Genomic DNA, 12,383 nt, shown 5'->3' with positions numbered 1-12,383 from the left:
ATAATGCTTTAATGCCTAGGATAAGACCTCAACTACCTTCCTCTTTAAATCAGCCCTTTTCCCAATATTTGGAGGATAGTGGAATAGTAGTTTTCTTTTCCTTCCTCTCCTTTCATTGAGTTTACAGACTTGATTATTTATTTTGTCATTTATTTATTCAAACAAGCAAATATTGACTGAAAATCTGCTCTGTTCCAGACACTGCACAATGCAAGAGCTCTGTGTCAGCAAATACAACCATATGGCTGTTGTATTCACGGCTCTTACAGTCTAGTGAGAGAGAACAAAAGATTTCAAGGAAAGAAGCAATCATAAAATTTTAAAATATGTGGAGTGGTATCAAGGGAACTAAGTATGTGCAGAGTGAGGATAATGGGTTTGGTGTATGGCTCTTGGCACCTACTTAATGAGGGTCAACCCAAATGGTCTCTGAGAACATTATATTTAAGATCTAAGGACAGAAGAGTGACCCAGGAGAAAGCAAATAGAGGGATAAAGGATGAACAGGAAAGCCCCAAAGTGAAGCAGTAATTTGGCTTTTTTAATAAACTGAAATAAGGTCTGTGTGGTTAAAGAATACTGAGCAAGAGGTTTTCTGTTCTGTGATAAGGGTGGAGAGTTAGGCAGGTGGGGTTGAGAGGGATAAATTGGGAGCTTGGGACTGACATATACACGCTACTATATATGAAATAGATAACTAGTAAGGGCCTGCTCGGAGAAGGCAATGGCACCCCACTCCAGTACTCTTGCCTGGAAAATCCCATGGGTGGAGGAGCCTGGTGGGCTCCAGTCAGACACGACTGAGCGACTTCACTTTCACTTTTCACTTTCATGCATTGGAGAAGGAAATGGAAACCCACTCCAGTGTTCTTGCCTGGAGAATCCCAGGGACGGAGGAGCCTGGTGGGCTGCCATCTATGGGGTCGCACAGAGTCGGACACGACTGAAGCGACTTAGCAACAGCAGCAGCAAGGGCTTGCTATATAGCCCAGGGAACTCTGCTCACTCTGTAATTGTCTATGTGTGAAAGAATCTTAAAAATGAGTATATATATTTATGTGTATAACTAATTCACTTTGCTATACACCTGAAACTAACACAACATTGTAAATCAACTATATCCCAATTTAAAAAAAAGTTTGAAATGATAGGGGTCAGTATCACCATATTGGAGAAGGCAATGGCACCCCACTCCAATACTCGTGCCTGGAAAATCTCATGGACAGAGGAGCCTGGTAGGCTGCAGTCCATCGGGTCGCTAAGAGTCAGACATGACTGAGCAACTTCACTTTTCACTTTCATGCACTGGAGAAAGAAATGGCAACCCACTCCAATGTTCTTGCCTGGAGAATCCCAGGGATGGTTGAAGCCTGGTGGGCTGCCATCTATGGGGTCGCACAGAGTTGGACACGACTGAAGCGACTTAGCAGCAGCAGTATCACCATATAACATCATATCACAAGCATTTTATCAGACTGCACTTAGGAATGACTAAAAGATTTTAAGCAGGGGAGTAGCATAAACAAGCCACTTCTCTGAATCTCAGTTACATTATCCCTAAAGTAGGGATAGAAATCCCTTCAGAGTCTATATCACAAGATAATTGTGAAGATTAAAGGAATAATATACAGAGAAAGGTTTAAAGAAATACATATTACACAATAATAACAAAAATCATGCCTGTGGTGCTTTGCGCTTAAGACAGTTTTCAAATACTTTCTCTCATTTGAAGAAGTCGCAGGAAAGAATATTGGATTTGGAGTCAGAGAGACTCGGATTTAATATGAAGGACTACAACACAGGAGCAGTTCACTCAGAGGCCAGCCACTAGAGTTGAGTCTCAGTTTTCTCATCTGTATAATGGGAAGGGGGAGGTGGCCTTGTCCAAAGTCTCTGCTGGTTCTGAGATGGAGAAATTCAGTCAAAAATTCGTATGCACAAATCAATCCATTTATTATACTCAAAATGTTTTGTACAAAAGTCAAAAGCAAGAAAAACATGGCACCTTAGGAATGCCTGGTTTCAGGAAGTGTAAGGCCATCTCCATGGGGGAATAAAGCAGCTAGTCACTCTTTCAGACCCTCTCTCTATCAGACTGCATGAGCTCTCATCCTTGCCTCTCCCTGGATATCTGATTCAATTGTCCTTCTCTCTCTCCAAACAGGCATTCTTCTTATATCCCAATGCACGTAACAATACATCCTCAATTTGGGCAACAAGTAGACAATGATCAGATTCTCTGAATTCTAATCGCTATTTCCCTACAGAGAAATTTCATCAGCTCATACCTGGGTTCAACATTAGGGATGGTAAACTTTTGCAAGATAAAATTATGTCATAGTGACATGACTCATAAGGTCCAATATTGTGGATGAGGGGGAACAGCCTTAAAAAGAAATTTACGACTTTGATAATGAAATGAGAATATCTAGGCAATACATTAGCATAGTACATGAAATATAATAGGGGGTCTCAAAGATTTAAATTGTTATTATCATTAGGTTTTAGACATGTTGGTAAAAAATACAACCAATTACTTGATTGTAGTGGGACTTGATCAGGTATGGGACTTGATTTTTAGAATTCAGATTCAATATTAGATTTTTCTTTACTATCATTCTGGATCCTCTCAGTGCCTGCCCAGATTGAAGAAGTCACATCTTTCTGGAGATCTGATCTGTAAACTAAAGATGCTCTCTTCCTGGTCCTTTGCCAACATCTCCTTCCAGCCACCTGCTTTCCTGATGATTGGCATCCTAGGCCTGGAGGCTGTTCATGGCTGGATCTCCATCCTCTTCTCCTCCATGTACACTGCGGCCCTCACAGGAAACTGCCTGATCCTCTTGACTGTGAGGAAGACCCCCAGCCTGCACCAGCCCATGTACTACTTCCTGTCCATGCTGGCCCTCACCGACGTGGGCCTCACCTTGGCCACAATGCCCACCACACTGGCTGTGCTCTGGTTTGACCATCGGCTCATCGGCTTCAATGCCTGTCTAGTCCAGATGTTCTTCCTCCACTCCTTCTCCATGGTGGAGTCCTCGGTGCTCCTGGCCATGTCATTTGACCGCTTTGTGGCCATCTCCAACCCCCTGCGCTATGCCTCTATCCTCACAAACAATGTCATCATCAGAATTGGGCTGGCCACTGCGGCCCATGCTACTTTGTACCTCTTCGCTGTGCCATTTTTGGTTAAGCGCCTAAACTTCTGCCCTGGCAATAATGTCCTGTTTCACTCATTCTGTTTCCATCCTGACATGATGAGAAGAGCCTGTGCTGACATCAGCATCAATATACGCTATGGGCTCTATGTGGTTGTATCCACTGGGGGCATAGATTCCCTGCTCATTGTCCTATCCTGCACTCTCATCCTGCACATGGTCCTGAGTCTGGCCTCTCCAAGGGAGCGCATCCAAGCCCTCAACACCTGTGCCTCCCATAACCTGGCTTTCTTTGTCTTCTTTATTCCAGGTGTCACCATGTCCATGATCCATCATTTTGGGAGGCACTTTCCCGCTGTGGTACATGCCCTTGTTTCCTACATGTACCAGTGGTGGCCCCTGCACTCAACCCCGTCATCTATGTGTCAAGTCCAAGCCCATCAGGGAGGCCATGTTCAGGATGCTAAGGGGGAAAGACAGAGGCTGATGTAATTATGACTTGTTACAGAGTCTAGATACCACAAAAGACACTTTCTGTAGCCTCATAGGATCCTGCTACCCTCAGCAAACACTGACAATGAGTCTGTGCTCATGCAGTAGGAAGACAATGAGGCTTCTTCATGATACAAATGGACATTCACCACTTACTTTGTACCAGAAGCAGTGCTTAGGAGGAAAGGCTAAGAAATATTTTAATCATTGTCCTTTCTTTCTAGGAGTTCACAATATTGTGCCAGGATAAAGGCATGTAAATACACAATCAGAGTATAGATTTATACATACCATAATAAAATTTAGTGCAAGAGATCACAAGGACAATAAATCCATACATGCTAGAACTTTCCTAGGAAGATCAGACAAACCTCCACAAAGGGGAGAAGGCTTTTTATTTCATTTTGGAAAATGTATAGGGTTTTTCTAGGCAAAGTATGAATTAAGGAAGAGGAAACTGTAGAGGAAAAAAACAACATGAAAAGCCCACTTTTAATTTTTTCATAAATTTTTATTGAACAAGTGAATAAATGTGTTAATCATGTGATATGGTGCCACCTGCCTAAGCACTAACTCTTCTTGTAACCCCTCTCAGGGGTGTCTTTTTCTCCAAGAGACTTGATTGCCTGACAGATTCCAAGGTGAAGTCTGACACTGACAGTTGCATCCTCTCCAATAACCCCATTTCAGATTTCCAACCAAGTCTTCATACCCTTATTCTTCAAGTGTGTTAGAGTTAAGAACTCTACATCCTTGTTGGCTTCCTTAGGAATAGCAGATTACAATCTGGTTCTGCATCAGCTTCATATTCTTTGGCTCAAATCTAGGATAACAAAAACTATGAGATTGCATGAAGTACTTTGAAAGTACGTTGCTTAAGAGATAAACAATGAACATCAACTCTGAAAGCCCAAACCAATGTTATAATATATTCCTTTCCCAAGTTCAGATCTGCCTATGTCAAGAAGGCCAGCCATAGTGGAAGGGAATGACCCTCCACATGTATGTCCATTGCATACAAGGGAATCTTCTCAACTTAATTAAAAGAGTGATATAAGATATGTTACTATCTTAAACAGATATAACTCAGAGATCTCATTCTAGCTTTTCTGAACTGAAAACAGTCCAGTTGTAAAAATCTTCAAGAAGTCAGAGCACACTGAAGAGAGAATACTTCTTCTAGCCTGACAAATCATGAATAGCTTCATTTTATAAGGATGGCAAAAGATCAGTTCATACAATGGAACAGAGTGAAACAAAGGCTTTAAAAATGCATGAAATCAGTCAGAAACACCAAGTAGCTGAATAATATGTTGTGTGGAAGAATTATAAATGTTATACTGAAAAAATAAGACAGGAACAGGTATAAAAGGGAAAGGTGTAGCCTACTGTCTTTCTGAGAAGTAAAAACTTTTTAGGGGAAGTAACAAAAGATCTTTGATGGATTTTAAGCAGGGAAGTTAATCAGAGGTGTGTTTGGAAAAAACTCCTACCAGCTCTGTGGGATTTAGGACTGGTGCAAATGATATTCAAAGCAAGGAGACCAGTGTGAAGCTTTTGACAATTGTCCAAGCAGCAGGTGAGTATCTGGACTAGAGAGCTGGTAGTCATAACTGGGAACACAAGACATGTTTATGGATCCTTTCTAGGTAAAACCTAAAAAAAATAAATAAATAAAGAGAGAGTAAGTGACTTAAAGGCTGAAATTTCATGTTATTCCGACTTTTCTAGGACCCAGAAAAGGACCAATTAGCTGCAATGGTGGGGCCAGAGACAAGAATATCTAAACAAAGGAAATGGGGCCAAAAGATGTCCAGGTAAAATGTATATAATAAAGTTCTTTGAAAAGTGAAAGTGTTACTTGCTGAGTCGTGTTCAACTCTTTGCAACCCCATGAATTGTAGCCTACCAGACTCCTCTGCCTATGGGTTTTCCCAGGCAAGAATATTGGAATGGGTTGCCTTTCCCTTCTCCAGGGGATCTTCCCAACCCAGGGATCAAACCCAGGTCTCCCGCATTGCAGGCAGATTCTTTACTGTTAAAACTACCCAGGAAACCTCTAATTTCCAGTCAACTCTCCTAAAAAAGGCAGCCTCTCTTTTCATCCTAGTTCTTACCTCTGGGCCCTCCAGATGACCCAGCAAGTACTGAAGTAAATGACCAGATATAGTTTTGTCCCTAAATCTGGCATTTAGTACTTATTGAGAAACACAGGAAAGAAGGTAGTGTAAGTGTTGATGTGTGTGCATGTGGGTTTACATTCACCAAATGGTTAATCCTTTTAGGATCAAAACCATGAAACTTTATCCTGAGCATATTAACTATTATACACTTGGAATCTCTTTTGAAATCTATGATAATAGCTGCATCCCCAGAAATAATAGTTAAAAATGTGTCTTTCTGATTTGTCTCTTTTTACTCATTTGTCTACGACTCTTGTGGGATTTCAACTATAAAACAGATACCCACATTCATCATATACCCATACAAAAGCATGTATACAAACACTTATTAGAAATCTGGAAGAATAAACACCAAAATGCCAGCAGTACTTTTTTTTTTCTTTAGGGTGACAAGTTTACTGGAGTTTTTATTACATTTTTATTTCTGTTATATTTTCAGAATGTCTAAGATTTTTGTTTACTGTGATCATATACTGCTTTCCTAATAAGAAAAAAGTCTTTCTCTTCTCTCTCATTCTGTTTCTTTCTTTCAATCGTAGTGTCAGGGCACTATTGGGAACTGGGATGTCCTCTATACAGTTCAGAGTGACCCTAGCTGGCATTGAGTAGCTTATATACCTCGATCTGCTGGTCACCACTCACCGGGCACAGCAGATTCCTACTGCTCACAATTCTCATCCTCTGGATTCCAGTCGAAGAAACTGGATATGTTCTCCTGATATCCTTTCTACCAAGTAGTCCTGTGCTTCTGGCTATGGCCAGAAAAGTCTGGCCAGCCATGTGCCATGCTCACTACTCTCCTACCTGCTTCTCACACTTACCTACCTCTCCTTAGGTCTGCCTAGCACTCCCCTGTGGGTGGAGATCTCATTCCTGCTCCATTCATTCCTCCCGCACTCCTGCAATGCCCACACACATTCTTCCCATTTGGCTTCCTTCTGCAAGTGCTATACTTGGCCTGGGTGGGCCTTTGGAACCATACTCATGCTAAATACAGCTATCAGAGATACAGTCTTAAAAAAAAAAAAGTCTGTATTGCATGACACAACATGTGGGATCTTAATTCCCCAACCAGGAATCAAACCCATGGCACTTTGATGCTATGGGTGTCCCCAGCAGGGTACCTCAGAACCCTGGGAATACATGTTGTTCGCTTTTATGTTCTATTCACTTTCTGTGGACCTATGCTTGCCTTAGTTTTTCTTCCTTGCTGGTCACCTGGGCCACTGACTCTACTCAGTCTCACAATGCTTTATGCTCTTGACTCCCTGGTCTATGGTACCAGCCCTGCCCTTTCTGCCATGAGCTCCTAAGTTTTCTCAGCTGCATCTCTCTATAAAGTGTCTCTCCAGATATCCAGTGAATGCCCCAACTACTAATCATACTATTACCCGAAATAGCCACTGTTTGGGAATTGCCCAAACATATTCCTGTTGCTACGACATAAGTACAATGGCAAATAGGCTGGGAACCTTTGAAATTAAAGCCATCAACAACATTAACAGGAAATTCCTAAATACAATACTGAACGAGAAAGGAACTTAAATACAGAAAATTCAAGACTCTAGAATGTCTGACTTACTACCCCACTAGTCTAACAGCCCCTCCTCAAATATGGGATTGAGCATCAAAAGATAATGTTTGAAGCCCATGTGATCTCATTGAACATCAGTTTCCCCATCAGTACAATGGGGACACTAATCATATTCCTGCCAAAATCAAAAGGTTGATAAGAAAACCGGAAAATAAGGAAAACTGTCCAGAGTCTATGAAAATGCTCAGATACAGTATTATCTTTCATTAATGTAGATAAATGTAATCTTTTGTGAATTTACTTTCAATCCTCTTCTTAAGGAATGGTAGTCAGAAAAAAAAAAGAAATCATGTTTTCTCTGTGGAGGTCACTTTGAAGAGGGAAATCCAGGTATGTCTCCTTTCCTAAGATCCAAATGGTAGGGGATTCTGAAGAGGAAATCAGTTTTAAGCCAGATTATTTAATTGTATTACGTTCTTGTATTTAATTTTTGTCATACTCAAACCTTTATAAACGTCCTTTAGAAATATCGCCCTTATCTCAGAATGCTGTGAACTATCAGCGCAAGCGATTGTCTGAATGGTTTGGACTTGAGAATTGAACTGATTCCAACCAAATGGAACCCTCCAACCACAACCACCCCAAAGAACTAAAGGGAAAAATAATATTGAAAAATAAGGATTGGGAGTATACAGTTCTGCTGCCCCTACACACATGGAGATCCTCTAACCAGTTTCATCTTTGAAGGATCAGTTGTGTTTTTATAAAGAATTTTTTTCCTAATACTGTCTTCCAAAATGTTGATATTAAAATCTGAACTGAAAGACTTTGCACGAAAAAGAAATTTGATCCCTTAGGGATCCAAAGTGTGGGTGGTCACATGAAAAAGACGAAGGATGCGCTGTCGGATCTCCTTTGTCTTCACTCCGTAGACAATAGGGTTGAGCACGGGGGGAACAAGCAGGTAGGTGTTGGCCAGGATGACAGGCAGGAGGGAGTCATGCTGCTTGCCAAACCGGTGCACCATAGACAATCCAATGAAAGGCACATAGAATATGAAAACAGCACACACATGAGAGACACATGTACCAAATGCTTTTGCCTGGGCTTCACGTGTCAAGCCCAACACAGTCTTGAGGATAAGCAGATATGACAAAGAGATGAGAAGTGAGTCCAGGCCAATGGCTGAGATGATGACGATGAGGCCATAGATGATATTGACGTGGATGTCAGCACAGGCCAGCTTCATGACATCTTGGTGCAGGCAGTAGGAATGGGAAAGGATATTGGAGCGGCAGAAGGGTAGCCTTTTGATGAAGACAGGCAGGGGTGCCATAAGTGCAACCCCCCGCACCACAGCAGCCATGCCAATCTTGGTTACACGAGGCAGTGTTAGCACAGTGGCATGGCGTAGTGGGTGGCAGATGGCCACATAGCGGTCAAAGGCCATGGCCAGCAGCACTGTGGACTCCATGCCAGATAAAGAGTGGATGGCAAACATCTGTAATAGACAAGCGTCAAACTGGATGGTAGTGGAGTTGAACCAGAAGATGGCCATCATTTTGGGCATGGATGAGGTGGAGATGAGAACATCAAGGCCAGAAAGCATGCAAAGAAAGATGTACATGGGTTCATGAAGACTGTGCTCCGTCCGCACGATGTAGATGATCGTCAAGTTACCTAGCACAGCAATAAGGTAGAGGGAACACAATGGGAAGGCCAGCCAGAACTGAGCTTCTTCCAAGCCTGGCAGGCCTATTAGGATGAAATATGTGGCACTGGATTCATTGCCATTGGGACCCACCATTGTGAAGAAGCTGAGCTGCAACCAGTGCCAGGCAGGTATAGGCTGGAATACAAAGATAAACCATTGTCAGATCCTCTAAGATTTTTCTGTCATTTTCCTCCCCACTACCCTCCTCCCTGTTCCATTCCCTATTCTCTGATAAGAACTCTAACTTCATTGCCTATCCAAACTCTGATTCTATTCTAAATTCAACCTAACTATCCTTCATAACTCAAGGCCCAAATGAGCATTCACCTAGTCTTACTTACTAGCCTCACCTCAAAGTGAATTTGGAAAACAAATAAAATACTGAAGCAAAAATTCTAAGTGTTTTAAATCATGTAGTTCACCAAGAAGAGGTAGTTGACTAAGTTAATATCAGACATAAATGATAAAAACTCCCATTGCTTCTATCCTAACTACCCTGTGCTCCCCTATGTTTAATACCTACTGTAATTCTATCATTAGACTATCTTTAAGACTAATCACAGTCCAGTGTAGCAATACTCTAGTAACACAGACTAACAGTGAAATATAACCTTCTAATGACCTCTCCAATTCTAGCCTTAACCCTAACTTTAGCATTAACCTAAGACTTCACTCCAGTAGCTATTTAAAACAATGTAAAACTTAATAATGGCCTTCCCAGGTGTCTCAATGGTAAATAATCCACCTGCCAATGCAGGAGACATGGGTTTGATCCCTGGGTTGGAAAGATCCCCTGGAGAAGGAAACGGCAATCCCCTCCAGTATTCTTGCTTGGGAAACCCCTTGGACAGCTCCAGTCCATGAGGTTATGAAAGAGTTAGACAGGACTTAGCAAGTAAACAACAAACACTTAACTCCTGCAGCTATTTAAAACTTAATGTAAAACTTAATAATACCTATTTTATTATGGTAACCCTTAATTCCATTAAAAAAAAAAAATACACGAAACTCATACTGAACTCTAACTCTACATTTTTACTCTGGCTCAAATGTTCACCCAAAGTCTTATACTTGTTTAGACTGCCCAGTTTATATCATTAAAGGAACAATGACTGCAATGGATGCCATAGGTGTCCCACTCAGATCCCCTTCACCAAGCCAATGCATCTATATCCCTTCTGCAGTGGATGTTAAGACAGTCTCAGAATTTTCCCTTTCTACAGAAAATTTTTATTTACCAAATGAGAGGCACTTCACCCAGAAAGTCATGTTATCCCCACCAGGGCAGATCTAGAGGTCAATGAGTGCCTGACACAATAGTACACAAAGCCAGCCTCCTTGACCCCAGGTGGGACCAAAGCTGGGAGGCAATGTGTGCTCCAAAGCTTCCTGAGGAACCAAACCTGTAGCTGGTCTCCAGCTGAAACCACAGCCTCACATTATTTTCTTTCCCTGCTCTATCCTATTTCCCTCACTCATCTTCTCGTGACAATATGTCCTTTAAATAAGAATTTCTATTTAGGCTCTGTTTCTAGGGCACCTACTAGGCCGAAGAGAGTGAGACTGACACAGAGGACTAAACGTGAAAGATGATGGCGTTAGAAGCACTGGAGGAACAATCCATCCTATACCAGGGTCCACAATCCCCAAATCTGGCTACTCAAGTGAGGGATATAAGTAGAGATTCCTGAGGTGGGAAATATCAGACTTGAGTTATCTCAGTTCACATCTCTGTTGAAACAATAAGAGAGTTAACTAACTTTCTCCCTGTTTCCCTTTCCTCCATTCATTCACGATATTCACATGCTCCTATTATTTATTAGATTATATAAATTGTATTTACACACACCATATAAGTGTATATATTACATATATATATATATATATATATATATATATATATATATATATATATAGTTTTCTCCTCTTCCCATTATGCTAGGGTATGTTTAAGATAATGTTATTTTGGTAAGAAAAAAGGGGGCTTCCCTGGTAGCTCAGACGGTAAAGAATCTACCTGCAATGCAGGAGACCTGGGTTCAATTTCTGGGTTGGGAAGATCCCCTGGAGGAGGGCGTGTCAACCCACTCCAGTATTCTTGCCTGGAGAATCCCCATGGACAGAGGAACCTGGCAGTCTACAGTCCATGGGTTTGCAAAGAGTCAGACATGACTGAGCGACTAAGCACAGCACAGCAAGAAAAATAGAAGGACTAGGTTCTTAAGATTTGGTCCTTGATAACTGAGGTAGGGGCTTCTACATGGGCTACCAGACAGCAGTTGAATGCAGAGAAGAGCTCACAGCCAGCATCAGGAGGGGCTTACACCATTCACTGGGCTCAGAATGTGTTGATGGTTTTTGTTCCACCATTCATCTGTCACCCAGAGGTTCCCGCGGGCCAGACACAAAGGGGAAAACACTGAGACCATGAGAACAGAGAGGGACAGAGTTTAATTCCAAAAACTGGAGGGAGAAGCTCTAAGGAGTCATGCTTAATGAAGACCTTCAGGTTAAGAGACCAAAGTCTTCAAAGTCACTTAAATCTTCTGTACTGACCTCTCCATAGCATATGACACTGTGATTATTTCCCTCCTTCTTAAAATTTCTCCTTGATCCTTCTACTTCTCCTCATCACTCTGACCATTAGTTCTTGGTTCTTTCTGGATCTTCAGCCTCCTTCACTTGACCCTTAAGCATGCTTTTAAATGATAGTGCTCTCAGAATTTTATCCTCAGAGCTCTTTTCTTTTTTTTTTTTTTCTAATTTTATTTTATTTTTAAACTTTACATAATTGTATTAGTTTTGCCAAATATCAAAATGAATCTGCCACAGGTATACATGTGTTCCCCATCTATATATATTCCCTGAGCCATCTCACCCACTTCAGTAAACCTTCAGTAAACTGTTGATTCCCAGATATTCTTGGGAAGGCCTGAATTATCTTTTGTGATCCAGATTCATAATTCTAAAGTTACTAAAAGAAACAACCTAGTTGTCTCTGAAACACATCAAACTCTCCATGTCCAAAGATCAAGGTCTTCCAAGGGCAGTATTGTACAGCTGTTAAGACTGGATTTAAATCGAGCCTGGATTTTTTTTTTTTTCATAGTGACTCTTTTTTTAATTTAATTTAATTTTATTTTTTAACTTTACAATGGCAACAACTTTGTCAGCTGTACGATCTGGGGCAAATTATTTAACCTTTATAAGCCTCAGTTTCCTCATCGATAAAATGAGGATAATAGTCCCTGCTTAATAGAAATCAATGTAAGGATTAACTGGGATGATCAGTGTTAAAG

General features: G+C 41.3%; 1 protein-coding gene and 1 pseudogene across 3 annotated transcripts in view; one reads left to right on the top strand and one right to left on the bottom strand.

The window, feature by feature from the left end:
• Positions 1 to 1,435: 1,435 nt before the first annotated feature.
• On the top strand, positions 1,436 to 4,838 carry LOC113905572 (annotated as a pseudogene).
• A 1,367-nt stretch (positions 4,839 to 6,205) lies between these two features.
• Positions 6,206 to 12,383, bottom strand: part of LOC113905571 (olfactory receptor 51E1) — a 58,946-nt gene continuing 52,768 nt past the window's right edge. For all 3 annotated transcript variants that reach the window (XM_027563081.1, XM_027563080.1, XM_027563082.1), the window contains one exon: positions 6,206 to 9,219. In XM_027563081.1, the coding sequence (XP_027418882.1) occupies positions 8,224 to 9,219 (996 nt within the window). In that variant the 3' untranslated portion in view covers positions 6,206 to 8,223. The remainder of the gene's footprint in view (positions 9,220 to 12,383) is intronic.

This window comes from Bos indicus x Bos taurus, chromosome 15 (assembly GCF_003369695.1).
Source record: "Bos indicus x Bos taurus breed Angus x Brahman F1 hybrid chromosome 15, Bos_hybrid_MaternalHap_v2.0, whole genome shotgun sequence".
NCBI classification, from domain to species: domain Eukaryota; kingdom Metazoa; phylum Chordata; class Mammalia; order Artiodactyla; family Bovidae; genus Bos; species Bos indicus x Bos taurus.
Note: the sequence above shows the minus strand (reverse complement) of the source record. Positions and strands in the feature narration are given on the sequence as shown.